We start from the raw sequence: 21,019 nt of genomic DNA on the forward strand, positions 1-21,019 counted from the left end.
ACATTAATCTCAAGAAGAGCTATTTTATTTAAATGGAAAGACTCTAACCCTCCGACCACACTCCATTGGTATTCTGAAACGATATCATGTTTAAATTTAGAAAAAATCAGGAGTGACATTAGAAACATAGAAACATAGAAATTAGGTGCAGGAGTAGGCCATTCTGCCCTTCGAGCCTGCACCGCCATTCAATATGATCATGGCTGATCATCCAACTCAGTATCCAGTACCTGCCTTCTCTCCATACCCTCTGATCCCCCTAGCCACAAGGGCCACATCTACCTCCCTATTAAATATAGCCAATGAACTGGCCTCAACTACCCTCTGTGGCAGAGAGTTCCAGAGATTCACCACTCTCTGTGTGAAAAAAGTTTTTCTCATCTCGGTTTTAAAAGATTTCCCTTTTATCCTTAAGCTGTGACCCCTTGTCCTGGACTTCCCCAACATCGGGAACAATCTTCCTGCATCTAGCCTGTCCAACCCCTTAAGAATTTTGTAAGTTTCTATAAGATCCCCTCTCAATCTCCTAAATTCTAGAGAGTATAAACCAAGTCTATCCAGTCTTTCTTCATAAGACAGTCCTGACATCCCAGGAATCAGTCTGGTGAACCTTCTCTGCACTCCCTCTATGGCAATATTGTCCTTCCTCAGATTTGGAGACCAAAACTGTACGCAATACTCCAGGTGTGGTCTCACCAAGACCCTGTACAACTGCAGTAGAACCTCCCTGCTCCTATACTCAAATCAACAAACATTGTTGAACCCTTGGTTAAATTTGATAAGACTTGGGGAAAATGTATTCAACATTTTCACACAACATAAATTGCTCCCTCTCCAACCGTTATAAAAATTATTTTACCTCTATATGGTGGAACGGACTTGACGACAAACAATTACTTAAATTGTTGAAATTCTCAGCTCAGATTCTGTTTTGGGTTTTTTTTCTAGTTTAGGGGGGTTTTGTTTCTTCCTTTTTTCTCTTTTTTCTCTTTTTTTTTCTTTTTATCTTTTGTTTTTTTTCTACATATATAAGTTTTCTTTTAAACATTTAACTATATTTACATAGAGACCGGGAGGTTTATATTCAATGTGTATTTTGATACTGGCCTCATATTTAGGTTATACCTGTTATTAATGTAATCCTCATCCCTATGTATCAATATTATTGTTATGTTTATCATTATTCTTTTTGTTTAGTTTTTTGTTTTGTTTGCGTTTTTTGGAAAAAAACTAATAAAAAGATTTAAAAAGAAAGTCACCCTGCAACCTCATAGCATCCTCATCTCAGCGCACACTACCACCCAGCTTTGTGTCATCCGCAAACTTAGAGATGTCACATTTAATTCCTCGTCTAAATCGTTAATATATATTGTAAATAATGGGGGTCCCAGCAACGAGCCTTAATATCAATAAGCGTGGATGATTAAAAATATTGGGGTGCCTAGCCAAATTTCCTCTTTGGAATTCCTCTTTGCTACCGTCTTCAACATCTGGATTTCCTCAACTTACTTTCACTCCTTGCGAATCAAGGAATATTATAATGTCAATGCAATATATAATATCTAAGTTCAGCCACTGCTCCACTGTTATCAAATTCTTGAATGGACATCTCACAAGCAAAGAGATGTATTCCCAATCTCCTGCAATTTGCACCTGTTTTTACCTTTAGCTCGAACAATATCTGTACATTCTGTTTTCTTTCCCTTTGCGTTGCTGTACTAATATGTAGCAAAAAACTGTTGCTCCCGCTGTGGCCTTCTTTATATCCAAACATTGATTGGGCAATCGTTTTGCCGAACACATACCCTCTGTCCACCAAGGCCTGCTGGAGCTCCTGGTTGTCGACCATTTCAACTCCCCTTCCTACTTGATCTTTCTGTCCTAGGCCTCCTCCATTGACAGTGAGGGATTACACAGACTGGAAAAACAGCACCTCAAATTTAGCTTGGATAGCTCACAACCCAAACAGTATTGTGAGATATATTGTTTGTGCTCACAATCACTACTCAGAGACTAAATCGTGGAAACAAGAAATGCTTTATTTGCGAGTCTGCAGAATCGGGTGCCTTCCAAGTTGAGACACACCGAGCTAAGGAAAAACGTCTATTTTTATACAATTCACCTTACCTCATCTTGTTATTCTACAATGTTATCAACAGCTCTGAAGGTCTGAAGGTCTGACACAAGGTTGGTGATTCCAACTGCTCGGCCCATCACAAGGTCGGTGACTAAAATCACTCGGCCCCTCGCAATGATGGTGGTTTAATCATCATATCCCTCACAGTATGCACATTGAATTATCAAATTTCAAGTAATCCACCCCTCCCCTCCACCGCACCCCACCCTGTTCTTTACCACCCCCACAAATGCTAATTTCCAAACCCGAAGCCCCACAGTTCCCTTTTATCCACTACTTTCCCCACTATCACATGAACCCCTTCAACCCATATCCTACCCATTGGCTTTACATTTCATTCCTCCTCTTCTTTCCTTGTCTGACATCCTTTTGTCTACTTTTAAACTTTTTGCCTTTGTCACTTACCCCATCCATCTGCCAATCACTTCTCCCCCTCGCCTGTATCCACCTGTCACTTGCCAAAATTTGTCCATCCCACCTCTCTTTCACAGCCTTCTCCCCCACCCCATCCCCACTCCAATCAGTCTGAAAAATGGCCCTGACCCCAAACCTTGTCCATTCATTTTTCTTCATGTAAAATGCCTGGCCCACTGAGCTCCACCAGCACTTTGTGCTTTGCTCAACATTCCAGAATTTACAGTTTCTCGTGTACGTATGTATTGTTTTGATTATGATCATGTATAGATATTTTATACCTGGATAGCATGCAAATATTTTCACTGTATTTCAGTACACATTACTAAACCATATGTGAATAAAGCAGGTTTTGGAAGAACTCAGCTGGTCAGGCAACATCTGTAGAGGGAATAGATAATGTTGATTTGGGTTGGGACCCTTCTTCGGACCGATTCGGGGTTGATTAGCAGATGGGTGGACAAGAGATGATATGGAGACTAAGTGGGTTGGGGTGAACAACTGAAAAGGGAGAAGGGAAAGCATGGATGGTACTTAAATTTAGATATTTCAGTGTTAATAATCTTGGGTTGTAATCTATCCAAATGGAATATGAGGTCCTATTCCTCCAGTTTTCATGGAGGAGGCCCAGGACAAAAAGGTTGGTATAGGAATGAGAAGAGGAGTTAAAATCATTATCAACCAGGAGCTCCCGCAGGCCTTGGTGGACTGAGTGCAAGTCATGGACTATGTGTTTCATAAAACAGTCACCTAGTTTTTGCTTGGTCTCGATGATGTTAAGGAGACCATATTGTGAGTATTGAATACAGTAGATGAAGTTTGAAGAGGTGCACGTGAACCTCTGTCTCACCTGGAAGAGCTGGATGTAGGTGAGTGTCATGACCAAATATTATAGATTCCTCTATAATCTATAATCTTTGGTCATGACGATGAGTCATGATAATGATATGCAAATATCATGACCTTTGTATCAGCTGACTTGGAGGTCAGATCGCATGTGCACTGTGTAAGCCGAAGCAGGAGGCCATGGCTGGGTGAGATAATAAACTCGGAGATCAAGGAATGTAACCTCTAAATATTGTGTCAGTTTCATTATTATTCCACATCACAGGCGAAGATGTGACAGTGAGGAGGAAATGTAGGGACAGGTGTAATGTCTCCTGTGGTTGGAAGGCAAAGTACTTGGTGAGGGAGTGGTTTGTTTGGTAAGGAGTGAGTGAACCAAGGAGTTGTGGATGGAATGGTCTCTGCAGAAAAGGATGGGAATGGGAAAAAGGTCTGAAGAAAGATCCCAAACCGAAATATTGTTCATTGATGATGCCTGACCCGCTGAGTAACTCCAACACTTTGTGTTTGGTTCAAGATGTGTCTGCTTCGATAACAATTAGCACGGGAGCACCTCAAGGCTGCGTGCTCAGCCCCCTGCTGTACTCACTCTATACTCATGACTGCGTAGCCGGCCACAGTGCGAACTCCATCATCAAGTTCGCTGACGACACCAGTGTTGTGGGACATATCACTGATGGGGATGAGTCAGAGTATAGAAGAGAGATCGAGCAACTGTCCATATGGTGCCAGCACAATAACCTGCCATCAACACCAGCAAAACCAAGGAACTGATTGTGGACTTTGGAAGGAGTAGGATGGGGACCCACAGCCCCGTTTATATCAACGGGTTGATGGTTGAAAGGGTCAAGAGCTTCAAATTCCTGGGCGTGCACATCTCTGAAGATCTTTCCTGGTCCGAGAACATTAATGCAATTATCATGAAAGCTCATCAGCGCCTCTACTTCCTGAGAAAATTACGGAGAGTCGGTTTGTCAAGGAGGACTCTCTCTAACTTCTACAGGTGCACAGTAGAGAGCATGCTGACTGGTTGCATCGTGGCTTGATTTGGCAACCTGAGCGCCCTGGAGAGGAAAAGACTGCAAAAAGTAGTAAACACTGCCCAGTCCATCATCGGCTCTGACCTTCCTTCCATCGAGGGGATCTATTGTAGTCGCTGCCTCGAATAGACTGGCAGTATCATCAAAGACCCACAACATCTGGCCACACACTCATCTCCCTGCTACTTTCAGGTAGAAGGTACAGGAGCCTGAAGACTGCAACAAACAGGTTTAGGAATAGCTACTTCCCCACAGCCATCAGGCTATTAAACCTGGCTCGGACAAAACTTTGATTATTAATAACCAATTATCTGTTATTTGCACTTTATCATTTTATTTATTCATGTGTGTATACATTTATATTACGGTGTTTGGACACATTGATCTGATTTGTAGTAAATGCCTACTATGTTCTGAGTGCTGAAGCAAAGCAAGAATTTCATTGTCCTATCAGGGACACATGACAATAAACTCACTTGAACTTGAAGATTCCAGCATGTGCAATTCTTGTGGCTCCATGGATGTGAATATTTTTTACATAAGTGAAGGAGCCATAATAGTTAGCAAAATTGGTTGTGTAACTAATAGAAAGAAAATTGGGGGTGCATGAAGACATAGGTGCATCCGGAAGTTAATTCGTTTTGGAAGGGCTGACAACACAGGGGTGTATGCACGATACATGGCAGATAACTAATCGATGTTCAAAACAGCTTAACAGAACAAATTAACTTCTATCCGGTAAATAATAATTATTCCTCAAGGACATTTGAGATATTGCTGTGGAAAGTTAAGATAACCGATCCCCCCTAAATGCAATGCGTTTAACCTCTGACCAACTGCTTGAGTGAGCAGGAGATTGCGCATGCTCGCTGGCCGTGCAGGTGGCGCCGGCGCAGTGGCGAGCGAGCGAGGCGAGCGAGGCGAGGCGGGATGGAGCGGGCGGCGGTGACGCGCCTGGGCGTGGTGGTGGGCGCTGGACTGTGTGCGGTGATCGGTGGAGCTGTGTTAGCCCAGTACATCTTCACCATGAAGAAGAAGGCCGGTCGCAAGACCAAGATCATCGAGATGGTGAGTGAGCTGGAGCCCGCCGCTCGGGTCACAAAGACGGGTGTCCGGGCGCGGCGGCGGCGGCAGCGTCACCGGTGCAGAGCGGCTGGAGGGAGGGAGGGAGGGAGGCAGGTGAGGTGCCGGCGGCGGCGGCTCGGCGCCATTGATCGGTAAAGATAGAGCAGACTTGCTGAAGGCCGAGAGACCGAGCCCGGCTGCAGCTCGGCACTGCTTGAAGGGCAACTGAGACAGACTTGTTATTTTATTCGAGAAGAACCAGGAAATACCCTGCAGGCCTGCGGCACAGTGCAGAGAGAAACGAGGCAAACGCATTTCCAATATTTCCTATTTCTATTTCAGATTTCCAACGTTTGTTTTTATTCCTTGACCTGTCGGCGGTATATAACTCAATTATGTGCAAGCCATTTTCCTCCAACTCCAGCCTGCAAAATATCCAGATGGGTGGATATCCAGACCTGACAAGTTACACAACAGTTGCTATATCACACGAGTATCACGAATGTGCCCCGTTCCTCTCCCCTTGAAAGCAGAAACAGGTGAAATTATTATGGGGAACAAGGAAATGGCAGAAGAGTTGAACGGGTACACAAAAATGCTGGAGAAACTCAGCGGGTGCAGCAGCATCTATGGAGCGAAGGAAATGGACGACGTTTCGGGCCGAAACCCTTCTTCAGACTGATGGGGGGGGGGGGGGGGAGAAGGAAGGGAAAAAGGGAGGAGGGGGGGGGGGGGGGGGGGGGGGAGAAGGAAGGGAAAAAGGGAGGAGGAGGATCCAGAGGGCGGGGGGATGGAGGAAACAGCTCGAGGGTTAAGGAAGGGGAGGAGACAGCAAGGGCTAGCAAAATTGGGAGAATTCAATGTTCATGCCATCCGGACGCAAGCTACCCAGGCGGAATATGAGGTGCTGTTCCTCCAATTTCCAGTGTTGCTCACTCTGGCAATGGAGGAGACCCAGGACATAGAGGTCGGATTGGGAATGGGAGGGGGAGTTGAAGTGCTGAGCCACCGGGAGTTCAGGTAGGTTATTGCGGACTGAGCGGAGGTGTTCGGCGAAACGATCGCCCAACCTCCGCTTAGTCTCACCGATGTAAATCGGCTGTCATCTAGAGCAGCGGATGCAGTAGATGAGGCTGGAGGAGATACAGGTGAACCTTTGTCGCACCTGGAACGACTGCTTGGGTCCTTGAATGGAGTCGAGGGGGGAGGTGAATGGACAGGTGTTGCATTTCTTGCGGTTACAACGGAAAGTGCCCAGGGAGGGGGTGGTACGGGAGGGAAGGGAAGAATTGACAAGGGAGTTGCGGAGGGAGCGGTCTTTGCGGAAGGCAGACATGGGGGGAGATGGGAAGATATGGCCAGTGGTGGGGTCACGTAGGAGGTGGCGGAAACGGCGGACGATTATTTGTTGTGTTTTCCGGCTGGTGGGGTGAAAGGTGAGGACTAGGGGGACTCTGCCCTTGTTGCGAGTGCGGGGATGGGGAGAGAGAGCAGTGTTGCGGGGTATGGAAGAGACCCTGGTGCGAGCCTCATCTATGGTGGAGGAGGGGAATCCCCGTTCCCTGAAGAGCGAGGACATTTCCGATGCCCTGGTGTGGAACGTCTCATCCTGGGAACAGATGCGGCGTAGGCGGAGGAATTGGGAGTAGGGGATGGAGTCTTTACAGGGGGCAGGGTGGGAAGACGTGTAGTCCAGATAGCCATGTGAGTCAGTGGGTTTGTAGTGTATGTCGGTCAGATGTCTGTCCCCTGCGATGGAGTTGAACGGGTACTTTGGTTCTGTCTTCACCGAGGAAGACACAAACAATCTCCAGATGTACTAGGGAGGCAGAGGAACTGAAAGAAACTTGCATTAAGGGCCTGTCCCACTTGGGCGCCATTTGCGCGTCATTTACACGACATCATTTACGTGTTGTGACGCGTGCATGATGCGCATTACGTGCGTGTGATGCGTGGTGATGTAGGCAGGGTCGCGCGCGGCGCCCCAGGATTTAGGGATGTACAAAATCTTTGCGCGCCTTTTGCGTGAAGCGCAAATGACGCCCAAGTGGGACAGGCCCTTTAGGCGAGAAATAGTATTGGGTAGACTGATGGGACTGAAGGCTAATAAATCCCCAGGGCCTAATGGTCTGCATCCCAGGGTACTCAAGGAGGTGGCTCTAGAAATCGTGGACATATTGGTGATCATTTTCCAATGTTCTATAAATTCAGGATCTGTTCCTGTGGATTGGAGGGTAGCTAATGTTATCCCACATCTAGAAAGGAGCGAGAGAGAAAATGGGGAATTATAGGCCAGTTAGCCTGACATCAGTGGTGGGGAAGATGCTGGAGTCAATTATTAAAGAAGTAATAACGGTACATTTGGATAGCAGTAAAAAGATTGTCCAAGTCAGCATGGATTATGAAGGGGAAATCCTTCTTGACTAATCTTCTAGAATTTTTTGAGGATGTGACAAGTAAAATGGATGAAGGAGAGCCAATGGATGTAGTGGATCTAGACTTTCAGAAAGCCTTTGATAAGGTCCCACAGGAAATTAGTGGGCAAAATTAGAGCACATGGTATTGGGGGTAGGGTATTGACATAGATAGAGAATTGGTTGGCAGACAGGAAACAAAGAGTAGAAATAAATGGGTCCATGTCAGAATGGCAGGCAGTGGCGAGGGGAGTGCTGCAAGGCTCGGTGCGGGTGACGCAACTATTTACAATATATATTAATGATCTAGATGATGGAATTAAAAGTAACACTGGCAAATTTTCAAATAACACCAAGCTGGGTGGCAGTCTGAACTGCAAAAAGGATGCTAAGAGGTTGCAGGGTGACTTGGACAGGTTGAGTGAGTGGGCAGATGCATGGCAGGTGCAATATAATGTAGATAAATGTGAGGTTGTCCACTTTGGCAGCAAGAACAAGTAGGCAGATTATTATCTCAATGGTGTCTAAGATTAAGAAAAAAAGAAGTGCAATGAGACCTGGGTATCCTTGCACACCAGTCACTAAACCTACTGTGTACCTACTGAAAGTAAACATGCAGGTACGGCAGGCAATGAAGAAAGCTAATGGCATGTTGGCTTTCATAACAAGAGGATTTGAGTATTGGAGTAAAGAGGTCCTGCAGTTGTACAGGGCCCTAGTGAGACCACATCTGGAGTATTGTGTGCAGTTTTGGTCTCCTAATTTGAGGAATGACATCCTTGCTATTGAGGCAGTGCAGCATAGGTTCTCAAGGTTAATCCCCCGGATGGCGGGACTGTCATATGAGGAAAGATTGGGAAGACTGGGCTTGTATTCACTGGAATTTAGAAGGATGAGAGGGTATCTTATAGAAACATAAAAGGACTACAAGCTAGATGCAGGAAAATGTTCCCAGTGTTGGGGGAGTCCAGAACCAGATGCCACAGTCTAAGAAAAAAGGGGAAGCCATTTAAAACTGAGAAGAGAAAAACCGTTTTCACCCAGAGAGTTGTGAATTTGTGGAATTCTCTGCTACAGAAGGAAGCAGAGACCAATTCACTGGGTGAATTTAAAAGAAAGTTGGAGCTCTTGGGGCTAGCGGAATCAAGGTGTATGGGGAGAAGGTAGGCACGAGTTACTGATTGTGGATGATCAGCCATGATCACAATGAATGGCGGTGCTGGCTCGAAGGGCCAAACGGCCTCCTGCACCTATTTTCTGTTTCTATCCTCATGGCACCCAGCTGGACCTCACCCGCACCACCCTTGATCATTCTACTACCTCTAATATCTGATCGGTTGCTCAACACTGAGCAGAAATTCCCCCAAAGTTGCAGTAGATTGTTCATGACCTTGGTGTTTTATTGATGTTGTGCAGTCTCTCAAGACTCAAGAGTGTTTAATGTTATATGTCCCAGATAGGACAATGAAATTCTTACATGCTGCAGCACAATAGAATATGTAAACATGGTACATAACGGGAGAAAAAAGTATTTAATGTGTACATATATACACATACACACATACTCCATAAACAAACAATGATAGTGCAATAATGATAATAGTCTATTACTGCATCAGTGACATCACCAAGATGGTTTATTTCCTACCGTGTAACATCACCTGAAACCAGCCCACTTCAGTTGGCCCACGTGTTTGCTACCACTCAATTTGACTATTCTAATAGTTGTGAAGAGCCTCTCAGTTTTCTTTCCACACGTGTATGAGACATGTGGATGTCCAAAACCCACTTCTATTGATTCCTAATGCATTTTAAAATTTGTATATTTTGTCAAACCACTCAGCATCACTAACTTCATCTAATCCTGCAATCTTCCAAGAAATCTATGCAAGGCCATGGCTGCATAATGCAACTAGCTGGATTTCCATTACTTAAACCACAATTGGGCTTGCTTCAGTTTATAGACACAAGTATGGAATTAGGCACTTTGGCCTGCCAAGTCCACAACAACCTTTTACACTAGTTCCAAGTTATCCCATGTTCTCATCCACTCCCTACATACTTATGGCAATTTACAAAAGCCAATTAACCTATATCTCTCACATCTTTGGGGTGTGTGAGCAAACCAGAGAACCGGACAAGGCCCATGTGGTCAAAGTGAGAATGTGCAAATGCTACCTTGACATCATCTGAGGTCGGGATCGAACTCGAGTGTCTGGTGTTATGAGGCAGCAGCGGTACTAGCTATGGCACTGTGGATTAAACAATCCAGTAGCCTTTCCTCTACTGTTGCCATCCTGTGGTTCTCTGATTTTGTGAAATCTGCACCTCCAATTCTGATCTCTTGATCTTCCCTAATTTTAATATATCAACATCAGTGGAGGCACTAAGCTGCAAACACCTCAAGTCTTGAATGCCTTCCTTGGAACAACCCATTTCTCTGCCTGTCCGACGTGGTATTTCTTTATTGGATTCAGTGTCACATTTTATATTATACAACAGTAAGTGCAGTACAAATGTAGATTTCATAAACAGCAGTAGAAATGTACATTTCATAAACAGCATTTTGAGTAACACCAATGTGTGCCATCTGTCTGAGATAGTTTTTGTGGCTTTTACTGAATAGCTGAAAATCAGAACAGTTAAGCAATTACAGAATAACACAAGAGCAACATGTAAGAGTTTCATTATTCCAGTTCATATCTGGTGCATATGGCAAATACACATGTGTGTTTAAACATTGAACGCAAGCCAAAAAATGAGTTGGATTCTGATGTGATCTAATCACCAAGGGACAGATTTTTAATTTCTAATGAAAGGGAGCTGGGTAAAATTCACCTTTTTTTATATAGTTCAATAGTAACTAAAATATGTGATTGAATCTATCATTGCCATCAAATATCTCCCACAACTAAAAATTATTTAAAGTTAGTTGTAATTCTTTTTTCAAACATCAGATTCAATGGAGATAGTCACAAATTACTGAAGGAACTCTGGGACAGGCAGCATCTCTGGAGAGAAGGAACAGGTGACGTTTCATGTCGAGACCCTTCCGACCGAGTCGGGGGAGAGGGAAACTCGAGATATGGAAAGGTACAACGAGCATATAAGGTGTGAAAAGGACAGATCAAAGCAGACGATGCTCAAGGAAATGTTCATGGAAGGTGATAGCAAGGTATACAAACAGTAAAATTAATCGAGGACAGTGAAACTAGTAGGAAAACTAGGGTGGGGGGACAGAGAGAGAGAGAGAGGGAAATCAAGGGTCACTTGAAGTTAGGGTAATCAATATACCGCTCGGTTGTAAGCTGCTCTAGCGAAATATGAGGTGCTGTTCCTCCAATTTGTGTTTGCTCTCGTGTCAGGATAGAAAGGTCAGAATGGGAGGGGGAATTAAAGCGTTTAGCAACCGGGAGATCGTGTAGGCCCAGGCGAACTAAGTGAAGGTGTTCAGCAAAACGATTGCCAGCCTGCGCTTGGTCTCGCTGACATAGGAGTGCACACCTAGAACAGTGGATACCGTGAATGTGGTTGGAGGAGGTGCAAGTGAACCTCCCCCTCCCATACATCACCTCTCCCTCACATTTCCATACTAACCTTCCTGTCCGAGATCACCTCCACTGTCAGAGTGAGACCAAACACAAATTTGAGGAATAGCACATCATATTTTGCTTGTTTAAGAAAGAACTGCAGATGCTGGAATAATTGAAGGTAGACAAAAATGCTGGAGAAACTCAGCAGGTGAGGCAGCATTTATGGAGAACTTCTTCAAAGTAGGCATACCTTGAGATTTTGCATTGGAGTAGAGGAAATGTTTAAGAAAGAACTGCAGATGCTGTAAAAATCGAAGGTAGACAAAAATGCTGGAGAAACTCAGCGGGTAAGGCTGCATATATGGAGAACTTCAAAAGATTTCGCAGTGGAGTAGACGAAATGCACCTCCGCACAGTTCGCAATAACTAACCTGATCTCCCGGTGGCTCAGCACTTCAACTCACCCTCCCATTCCGTATCCGACCTTTCTGCCCTGGGCCTCCTCCATGGCCAGAGTGAGTCCCACCGCAAATTGGAGGAGCAGCACCTCATATTTCGCTTGGGTACCTTACACCCCAGCGGTATGAACATTGACTTCTCCAATTTCAGGCAGTCCTTGCTTTCTCCCTCCTTCCCCTCCCCTTCCCAGCTCTCCCACAGCCCATTGTCTCCGCCTCTTCCTTCTTCCAGCCCCCCCACCCCCACATCAGTCTGAAGAAGGGTCTCGACCCGAAACGTCACCTATTCCTTCGCTCCATATATGCTGCCTCACCCGCTTTTCGTCTACCTTCATAATTTGCTTGGGTATCTTACAACCCAGCGACATGAATAATGATTTCTCTAAGTTCAACCTTGCTTTCCCTGACTCTCTCTCTCCATCTCTCATCCACCCTAGTACTCCTCTTCGTTTCACTGTCCACCTGATTAATTTTACTGTTTCTATACCTTGTTGTATTGTATTGTATTGTTGTCAGCTTCCCTTCAGCGAACAATGAACCATTGTACATTTCCTTGATTATCGTCTGCTTTGATCTGTCCTTTTCACACATGCTCTTTGTACCTTTCCATATCTCTATTTCCCTTCTCCCATGACTATTCGGCTGAAGAAGGGTTTCAACCCAAAACACCACTCGCCTCTCCAGAATTGCTGCCTGTCCTGCTGAGTTACTCCAGCGGTTTGTGGTTATCTTTGGTGTAAACCAGCATCTGCAGTTCCTTCCTACACATTAGGTACTGTTGGTGAGTAGGTGCAACAAGCTCAACATGTTTTTTCCATTATGAAAGTTTCGGTTTCTAATATTTTTATTTCAATTTTTCATCATTGGCAAATGTTCTTTCTTGTTTAAGTCAATTGTCAGGTTGAAAGCTTGTCAACGGTCTTGGAATTAGCTTATTTTGCCAGCATGCTGTACCATTGAATATGTTTGGTACAGCAAAACATATCAGGCTACATTTGTTCAAGGGCAAATTGTTACCAGATCTGAAGAAACAAGAGATTGGATTTGCTGGAGTCTTGGGCAAAAGAAAGTCTGCTGGAAGAACTTGGAGGGTCAAACATTATCTGTGAAGGCAATGGGCAAATGACATTTTGGGGTCAAGACCCTTCTTCAGACGTATGGTGCTGAGAGGAGATGGTTGGTAGAACGAGGTGAGGAGGGGGTCTGGGGTAAGTGTTTAAAAGCTGTGGAGCTGGTTACCAGGCTGGGCAAGATGTCAACAAAGACAAATACCGAGTCTGGATGAGAACATAGCCCAAAAGTGGATGAGCCATAGTAATCACAGAGGGAGCAATGAGAGAAGGTCTCACAAACTCTGTAGTAGCGAGAAGGTGACCGATTTCTATGTGGAGTAGTAAAATGGAGACACAATAGTGTTTTCTCCCCTGCCGTACACAAATTGGAGGAACAGCACCTTGTATTCCACTGGGTAGCCAATGTGTACCCAATGGCATGAACATTGAATTCTCCAATTTCAGTAAACTCATCCTCACCTCATCCAGTTTCCTCCCCCACATGCATACACTTTTTTTTCCACACCATGCCTCTGTCATCCTTTTCTTTTCCCCTCTTCCATCCACTCATCTTCCATCCCTCCTTGCCCTGGGGCCTACATTCATACCACCCAACCTGGCTCCCTATTACCCATCATCTTCCCCCCACCATCCCCCAGTTTCCTTATGTATCAGATTCCACCAGCTGCACCATTTTATCTTCTTCACACCTTGGTTGCTATCGCCACCCTTCTTTCCACAACCTGACTCATCTGCAAATCAAACTTTTTGACATCTGAATCACCGATCACTTTCCAGCACGACCCAGCCCTTCCCGTTACTTCTCTATATGGTTTTTCTACTCTGCACCATCAGTCTGAAGAAGAGACCTCCGTACTCAGATGCTGCCTGTCCCGCTGAGTTCCTCTGGAAATTTGTCTTTTGCTGTTGTTACTGGGTCTGCTCTATTGCATTAGTGTGAAAAATATGAAAGCAGGAACTTGGTTTGAACTGTCACAAGAATTGCTTCAGCGGCAGTGAAATTTTCCTGGTATGTTACTCAAACAAGTTGTTTTTAAATCAAATGTTAGTAAGGAGCTGCTATTACAAGATAGATAGTCGATCGGTTAATCAGTCATCCGAACAAAGTGATAAAACCGAATAAAGTGATGAAACGAGATGGCAGATGCTAGAATTTTGAACATAAACAGCTCTGAAAGAACTGAAACAGCGGGTCAGGCAACATCCATGGAAGGAAATTGTAGTAGTTATCAGTAGGTAGTCTGTCACCTGTGTTGGAGTTTGATAAAGGGGAGAGAGGTGTCAGAGACAAACTAAATTAATTTAAGGGCAGGGTGGAAGTTAGTTGCAACATTTATGAAATCAACAAGTTCTGCATGGGTGCAGGAAGCAGGCTAAATGAAATTGTTCATGTAGAAAAATAATTGGCAAATGGTTCTGGGTTTTGAGCAAAGTATTCAATATAACCATGTAGTCGATAGATAGTCTATCCCTTGTGATGGAGCAGAGATAAAAATGTAACGATCAAAGAGTTAGTTTTTGTGTAGCATTGTAAAGGAGGAAATTGAGATAGAGAGGTTCTGGGAAGAAATTTCAGAAGATGAGCCTTTGCAAATGGCACATTTAAGTTTGGTGTTGAAGCACAAATTTTATATGAAAGCTGTACAGCTGCTGGAGAATAGTAGAAAGGGAAAAGACCAGGAGGAGATTTGATAATTATCATATTGAATCTAAATATTGCTTAGCACGGCACCAATGTAGTAAGTCAGCAATCACAGTAGTGAATGATAAATGAAATAACTAAATTGTGATTTAGTACCGGATTGAGCTCACATTTGTTGAGCACTGAACAAGAAAAAACTGGGCGTGCTGAATGCTCAAGTCTATATGTTAAAGTCGCATAGATAAAAGTTGCTGCAGCCAGGGAAATGGTCTAGATTACCAAGTTCAAGGGCAAAGGAGTTTAGCAAGTCATACCAGAAATATCCTGCTCAGTGTGAAGCAACTGGCCCAGAAACACCAGTTCAACTCCCTGTAGGAGTCAAAAAGTAACCGTCAATCTGTATGACAATATGACTGTATTTGGCTGATACTGGAGATGAAAGTAGGTGTCTTTTAATGTAAAAGGTTCAAAAATGAGATCTTGTTCAAATGTAATAAGGGAGATTATGATATTTGTGCTAGACCAGAGATTGTGACAGGGTTTTGTCTTACCAATATTTAATTGGAGGAAATCTCATCCATTAATGACAAGTAATTTGATAGTTTAGGAACTCTGGAGGTATCAAGGATTGTGCTAATGGCCATGTGTACAAAGATGCTGTTTCAAAGGTATTTTATTATCATGTGTACCAATTAAGGTATAGTGATATTCAAATTGCCATACAGCCATACGAATAAAAAAGCAAAAAGACACAACTACATAAAAGTTAACATAAACATCCACCTCAGCGGATTCCTCACTGACGGAAGGCAGTAAAGTCTAATTGTCTTTCCTCTTTATTCTCCCGTAGTCGGGGCAGTTGAACCATCCATCGGGGCGATCAAAGCTCCTGCATCAGGGCGATCGCAGCTCTCGTGATTGGGGCGATCGAAGCTCCTGCGGTTTGAGCTCCCGAAGTCGGTCTTTAACCAGAGACAGCGAGCTCCATGTTGTTAAAGTCCGCAGGCTCCCGCGGTTGGAGCTCCAAGATTAATCCCTGGCAGAGGGATCGCGAGCTCCGCAATGTTAAAGTCCGCAGGCTCCCGCGATTGGAGCTCCCGAAGTCCGTCTCCAGCAAAGGCAGCCAACTCCTTGATGTTAGGCCGCAGTGTGGACGGAGATGCGATACGGAAAAAAATGCATCTCCGTCGAAGTAAAATATATTTTTTAGGTCTCCCCAAACCCCCACCCCCACCACATAAAACAAGCTAAAGAACACTAAATCATACATTTAACACATAGTATGTAACAACAAAGAAGGAAGGGGCAGACAGACTGTTGGCGAGGCAGCCATTGCTGGCGTCACCCAGCTATTACATGCTATAAGGTCAATCAAACTTTACATGAATATAATCAAGCTGAACAAGAGTACCACAAGAAAGAGATGCATTCCAAATTGCAAAATATAGTGCTATAATGATATTGCTACAGAGAAACTGAAGACCATAAAAAATGCCTTAGGGAAGAAAGGAGAAGAGGGAATGGTCACAGTGTAAATGGTCCTTTATTATGTTGGCTGCTTTCCCGAGGCAGCATGAAGTATGGATGGAATCGATGAGGGAAGGTCTGAGGGAGGGGAGGTAAGACTAGACTGAGCTACATTGATAACTCTCTGCAATTTTTTGCAGTCCTGGGCCCAGCTATTGCCAAACCAAGTTATGATATATCTTGATAGAATGCTTTCTAAAGGGCCTGTCCCACTTGGGCGATTTTATTCGGCGACTGTCAGTCGTAGCAGGTCGCCAAAAAAGCGGCGACAGGACTTCCCCACGACAATGTCTATGACAAGCTACGACAACCTACCATCTAGTCAACGTCAAACTATCGACAACCAGTGACCCATTAGGACGTCCACCTACGACCACACAGGCGACAACCGAAGTCAACCTACGTTCACCCGCGACAAGCTACGACAAGCAAGTTGGTGACAACTGAAGACAATTCAGTCACCGGTACCTGTCGCCGGTTGACATAGGTAGTGGACCAATGGAATTCACAGAAGTCAACACCTGGCGACAACCAACATCACCTGGCGGCAACCTGCGTCATTCAGGCGACAACCCACGACAGCACCTACGACAGGAGAAGACAAGTTACGTCAAGCCCATAGTCGCTGAAATGTTTCGAACATTTCCAAATCCAGAAAAACTTTACGACTATTTAGGCGACTTGAGGAGACTACACACGACCATACAGGCATCACCCCGCGACCATGTGAAAACGGCCTAGTCGCCTGTAGTCACCGAAAAAATTTGCCTAAGTGGGATAGGGGCTTAAGGTGTATCTGTGGAAGTTAATAAAAGTCACTGGAGACAGCCCAGACTTCTTAGCCTTCTAAGGAGGTGTCGGTGTGCGTTCTTGACTGTTGCTTCAACGCGACCGGAACACCAAGGGACCATGGCGGACCATTACACCCTTCAGACCATGGCCTGCTGGGGGAGCCGCCAAGCCGGCCCATGTTAGGAGAACCCGGTGGTCTGGAAGTGAAGGCCACCGAGCTGTTGCTGCTCGTCCTATAAAAACCAGAGACCAAGAGGATGGCGCCAGCAACGACGGCGGACGTGATGGGAGAGGAGCAAGACCGGTAGGAGAGGGCCCGGCCTAACGCGCTTCAAGGTTGGCTGTGGTATGCTCCCCTAAGGAACAAAGGTGGATGGGTGAAGTGAGGTCAGGTGTTATATCAATGCAAGTCTGAACTGATTCAAGATTCAAGAGAGTTTATTGTCATGTGTCCCTGATAGGACAATGAAATTCTTGTTTTGTTTCAGCACAACAGAACATAGTAGGTATGACTACAGAACAGATCAGTGTGTCTATATACCATTATATAAATATATACACACATGAATAAATAAACTGATAAAGCGCAAATAACAGATAATGGGCTATTAATGTTCAGAGTTTTGCCCGAGCCAAGTTTAATAACCTGATGGCTGTGGGGAAGTAGCTATTCCAGAACCTGGTCGTTGCAGTCTTCAAGCTCCTGCACCTTCTACCTGAAGGTAGCGAGGAGATGAGTTTGTGGCCAGGATGGTATGGGTCTTGATGATGAAGTTGCCAGCCTTTTTGAGGCAGCGACTGCGATAGATCCCCTCGATGGAAAGAAGGTCAGAGCCGATGATGGACTGGGCAGTGTTTACTACTTTTTGTAGTCTCTTCCTCTCCAGGGCACTCAAGTTGCCGAACCAAGCCACGATGCAACCGGTCAGCATGCTCCCTACTGTGCACTTGCAGAAGTTAGAGAGAGTCCTCCTTGACAAACCGACTCTCCGTAATCTTCTCAGGAAGTAGAGGCGCTGATGTGCTTTCTTAATAATTGCAAACTGCCCTTTGTATCTGGCATTTCAATGGTGAAAAGTACAACTTTGTTGTGCTACATGGATGTGGAGTTACATTAAATTAATTTACCATTTGATCATATGTCAAATTGAATTTATAAACACTTTGAAATAAATTTTGATATGTTTATATTAAAAGCAACCCCCTTGATTTGAACCTATCCACCAATGTAAACATTCATTAGCTCCATCATCATTGCATTATTGTTTCAGTGCATCATCTGCAAAATGCACTGCAGTTGCTCCAACAATATCTCAGAAACTTGCAATGCCTAATACCAGAAGGGCACGTGCAAAAGTGCATGGAACCACCAAGACTTGAAGGCTTTTCTCCAGGTTGTATACTATTCTGACCTGGAAATATATCACTTTTCTTTCATTCATTATCATTGCATCTCAAAGGTTCTTCAAAGATGAAAAAACGGACAGCTGCAGGCTGGGCAGCCATACCCATACAGGACGGCGCCCCCATTGATCTAAATCAACGCCCAGCCCAACAACACCCAATGAGCACCTTCACCAAAAAGTGTGCAATAGTTGTAGATGGTGATTGCCACATTCTCTATGACAATTAAGGAAGGGCAATAAATGCTGGCCTTGCCAACAACCCACACCCAGAAAAATCAATAAATTTATAGAATAATATTTAACTTTTGTAATTTGAGTTTGCTTTTAGCAACACCCGTGCATTCATTGCAAGTTCACCTCCCTTTGCAAAACCTGTGATAGACTATGAATACTTTACAAGTGTTTTTCAAATACTTTAAACCTTGAAGTACCACAGTAGAATTATCTATCTCACAGAGGAAAGTACCTTGGATGTATATGTTGCAGTGCTATCATTTCTTTCAAAATTGATTTAACCATGACCATGGATCAAAGAAATAGCCGTGAGTTAATTTGAGAATTCCATTTTATTTGCACCATTGTTATACAAAAAAAAAACTAAAATGGACTTTTGAATATAATTCAACAACGTTGTAATAAAACTTGTTATTGGAATTTTTGAGCTGGACTTTGAAACACCCTTGTTCCCAATATCTTAACGACTAAACCAGAAGTTTAGACTTGTCTGATAAGGGTTAATTAATTACTTTAATCCAATTTAAAATGTCAAAAACAGGCCAGCATGCCACAATTCAACTGACTACGAGAAATTGAATCTTACGAAATGTTCTGTCCTTCACAGAATAATAGAAAAAACAGAAATAAAGCTTATTCTTTCTCCTTTTTAGTTCCACGTTAAGTGAAATTTGATGTTATCTTGTTTGTATGTTGAAATGGCTTTTACAGCAGTGCTGAATGCAGCATGATCATGCGTGTTTTCTTTCCTGCAGTTTATTGCAATCTATATTCAACAAAACATTCTGTTCGTATACTCAGAACATTTTTTGGCTTTCCCTACCCCCACGAGTGAGTTACATCCACCCTAAAAGGTCACAAAGTATTCAGGCACAGGCTGATAAACAGAAACCCTTACGGGGTTGTGCACAACCTGTTTGTTGCATCATGGCACTGCATTAAAATGATTGGTTCTGCTATTTTGGGCTGTGTCCTATAACTGTACCCTTATATAAGGGCCTTGCTGATGAGCAAAATCTTTCTCATTGCTTGTATAGATTGTAGCGTGGCTAACCTGATAGAAACCTGTATACAACTTGTGCTGCAACACTTACGCAGGTAAACCATGTGCAGGTATATGCACAACAGCTCAAAGTCTTTGAGGTCAGACCTGAAAAATGGTTTAAAATATAGTTTTTCTGGTTATTTCTACAATAGCTACTGTTTTTATTTACTGATTTTGAATATTATTAGTCACTACTATCGTGATTACAGGACCATGAAAGGTTAATGAGCAGATGGGTTGCGCTAAATGCACAGGTAATGGAATAATAAGATCTGTACTTGCAGAACCGACTATGATTACTTGCTGCAGTGACTAAATATTAACTAAATTGTAGAATCCATGTGTGAAATGTTGCTAAGACTATTTTTTATAGTGTCTAGATAATCTTTTTGTGGCTGCCTTCTTATATCTTATCCTCTGTAGACAAACATCCATAATTACCAAAGCAACTGAACGCAGTAGGGATTGCGAAAGATCAATGTGCTGGACATAAATCAGCTTCCTGCCCTTAGTTTACCCCCCAGAGCACTGTGCAGTGAGCAAGATGGTGGATAAAGAGAGTTTGCAGATGTTAGAGGTATGCCTTCTGGAAATATGAGCTTGAAATTTTTATAACAAAAAATGCAACCAGTCACATACCTTTCAGCGTTGTTTCCACATGCAGAGATGGTTAAACCTGGTGTGTTACTCTGTTCATTGTAAATATTTTAATTTTAAAATCTTGCATATTTCCCTGTGCTTTGTTCAAGTTCTGTAACCAGTGCTAAAGCATGTAATCATTTGGTAAACTTTTTAAGAGCATTAACAGCAAGTACATGTTTGTAGTTTGTCTGATTGGTTGTTTGTTTGTTTTTTTGCACAAAGTCATTGCCACTTTTCATTTCACTGCACATCTCGTATGTGTATGTGACGAATAAACTTGACTTGACTTGACTTGACTACATTTGAATTGTGGCTATGCAAACCAATGTTGCTAAAGTATGGATAACATTGGTTTCGCAATGTAATTACTGGACAAAAGCATTATGTGGAAATAGGACTTACAGCATTTGGGCCAATTATTAGCTTCATAAACATTCTTGATACATAATCATTCTGATGTTGTGGTGATGCACCCTGGTAGAAATAAAAAAATATGTTTTTTATATGGATTTGTGCTTTGACAGCGGTTTATCTTCATCAGCATACCTGGCGTACAAAGGCAAATTTTGGACTGCCTAATTCGGATTAATACGAAGATTAACCTGTCTTTTCTTTCTGCCGGTTTCGATCAAGCAGTGTCTCGTTTTAATTTTTATCTCTATTCTGTTTCTTGATTTAATATTCCGAGATTTTATTTTTAGCATGTACCTCCAAACTGCATTTAATCAAACCAACAAATCAGAGGGATACT

General features: G+C 43.5%; 1 protein-coding gene across 3 annotated transcripts in view; it reads left to right on the forward strand.

Annotated features, from left to right (window-relative positions):
* Nucleotides 1-5,336: 5,336 nt before the first annotated feature.
* The window catches only part of nt5c3a (5'-nucleotidase, cytosolic IIIA), a 40,816-nt gene continuing 25,133 nt past the window's right edge, over nt 5,337-21,019 (forward strand). Inside the window, exons 1-2 of one of the 3 annotated variants that reach the window (XM_033019155.1) lie at nt 5,390-5,505; nt 20,050-20,203. In XM_033019155.1, coding sequence (XP_032875046.1) covers nt 20,171-20,203 — 33 coding nt within the window. In that variant the 5' untranslated portion in view covers nt 5,390-5,505; nt 20,050-20,170. Of the gene's footprint in view, nt 5,506-19,619; nt 19,680-20,049; nt 20,204-21,019 lie in introns of those variants that run through there. The other 2 variants (XM_033019156.1, XM_033019154.1) reach the window with 2 other exon arrangements.

This window comes from Amblyraja radiata, chromosome 4 (assembly GCF_010909765.2).
Source record: "Amblyraja radiata isolate CabotCenter1 chromosome 4, sAmbRad1.1.pri, whole genome shotgun sequence".
Lineage (NCBI taxonomy): Eukaryota > Metazoa > Chordata > Chondrichthyes > Rajiformes > Rajidae > Amblyraja > Amblyraja radiata.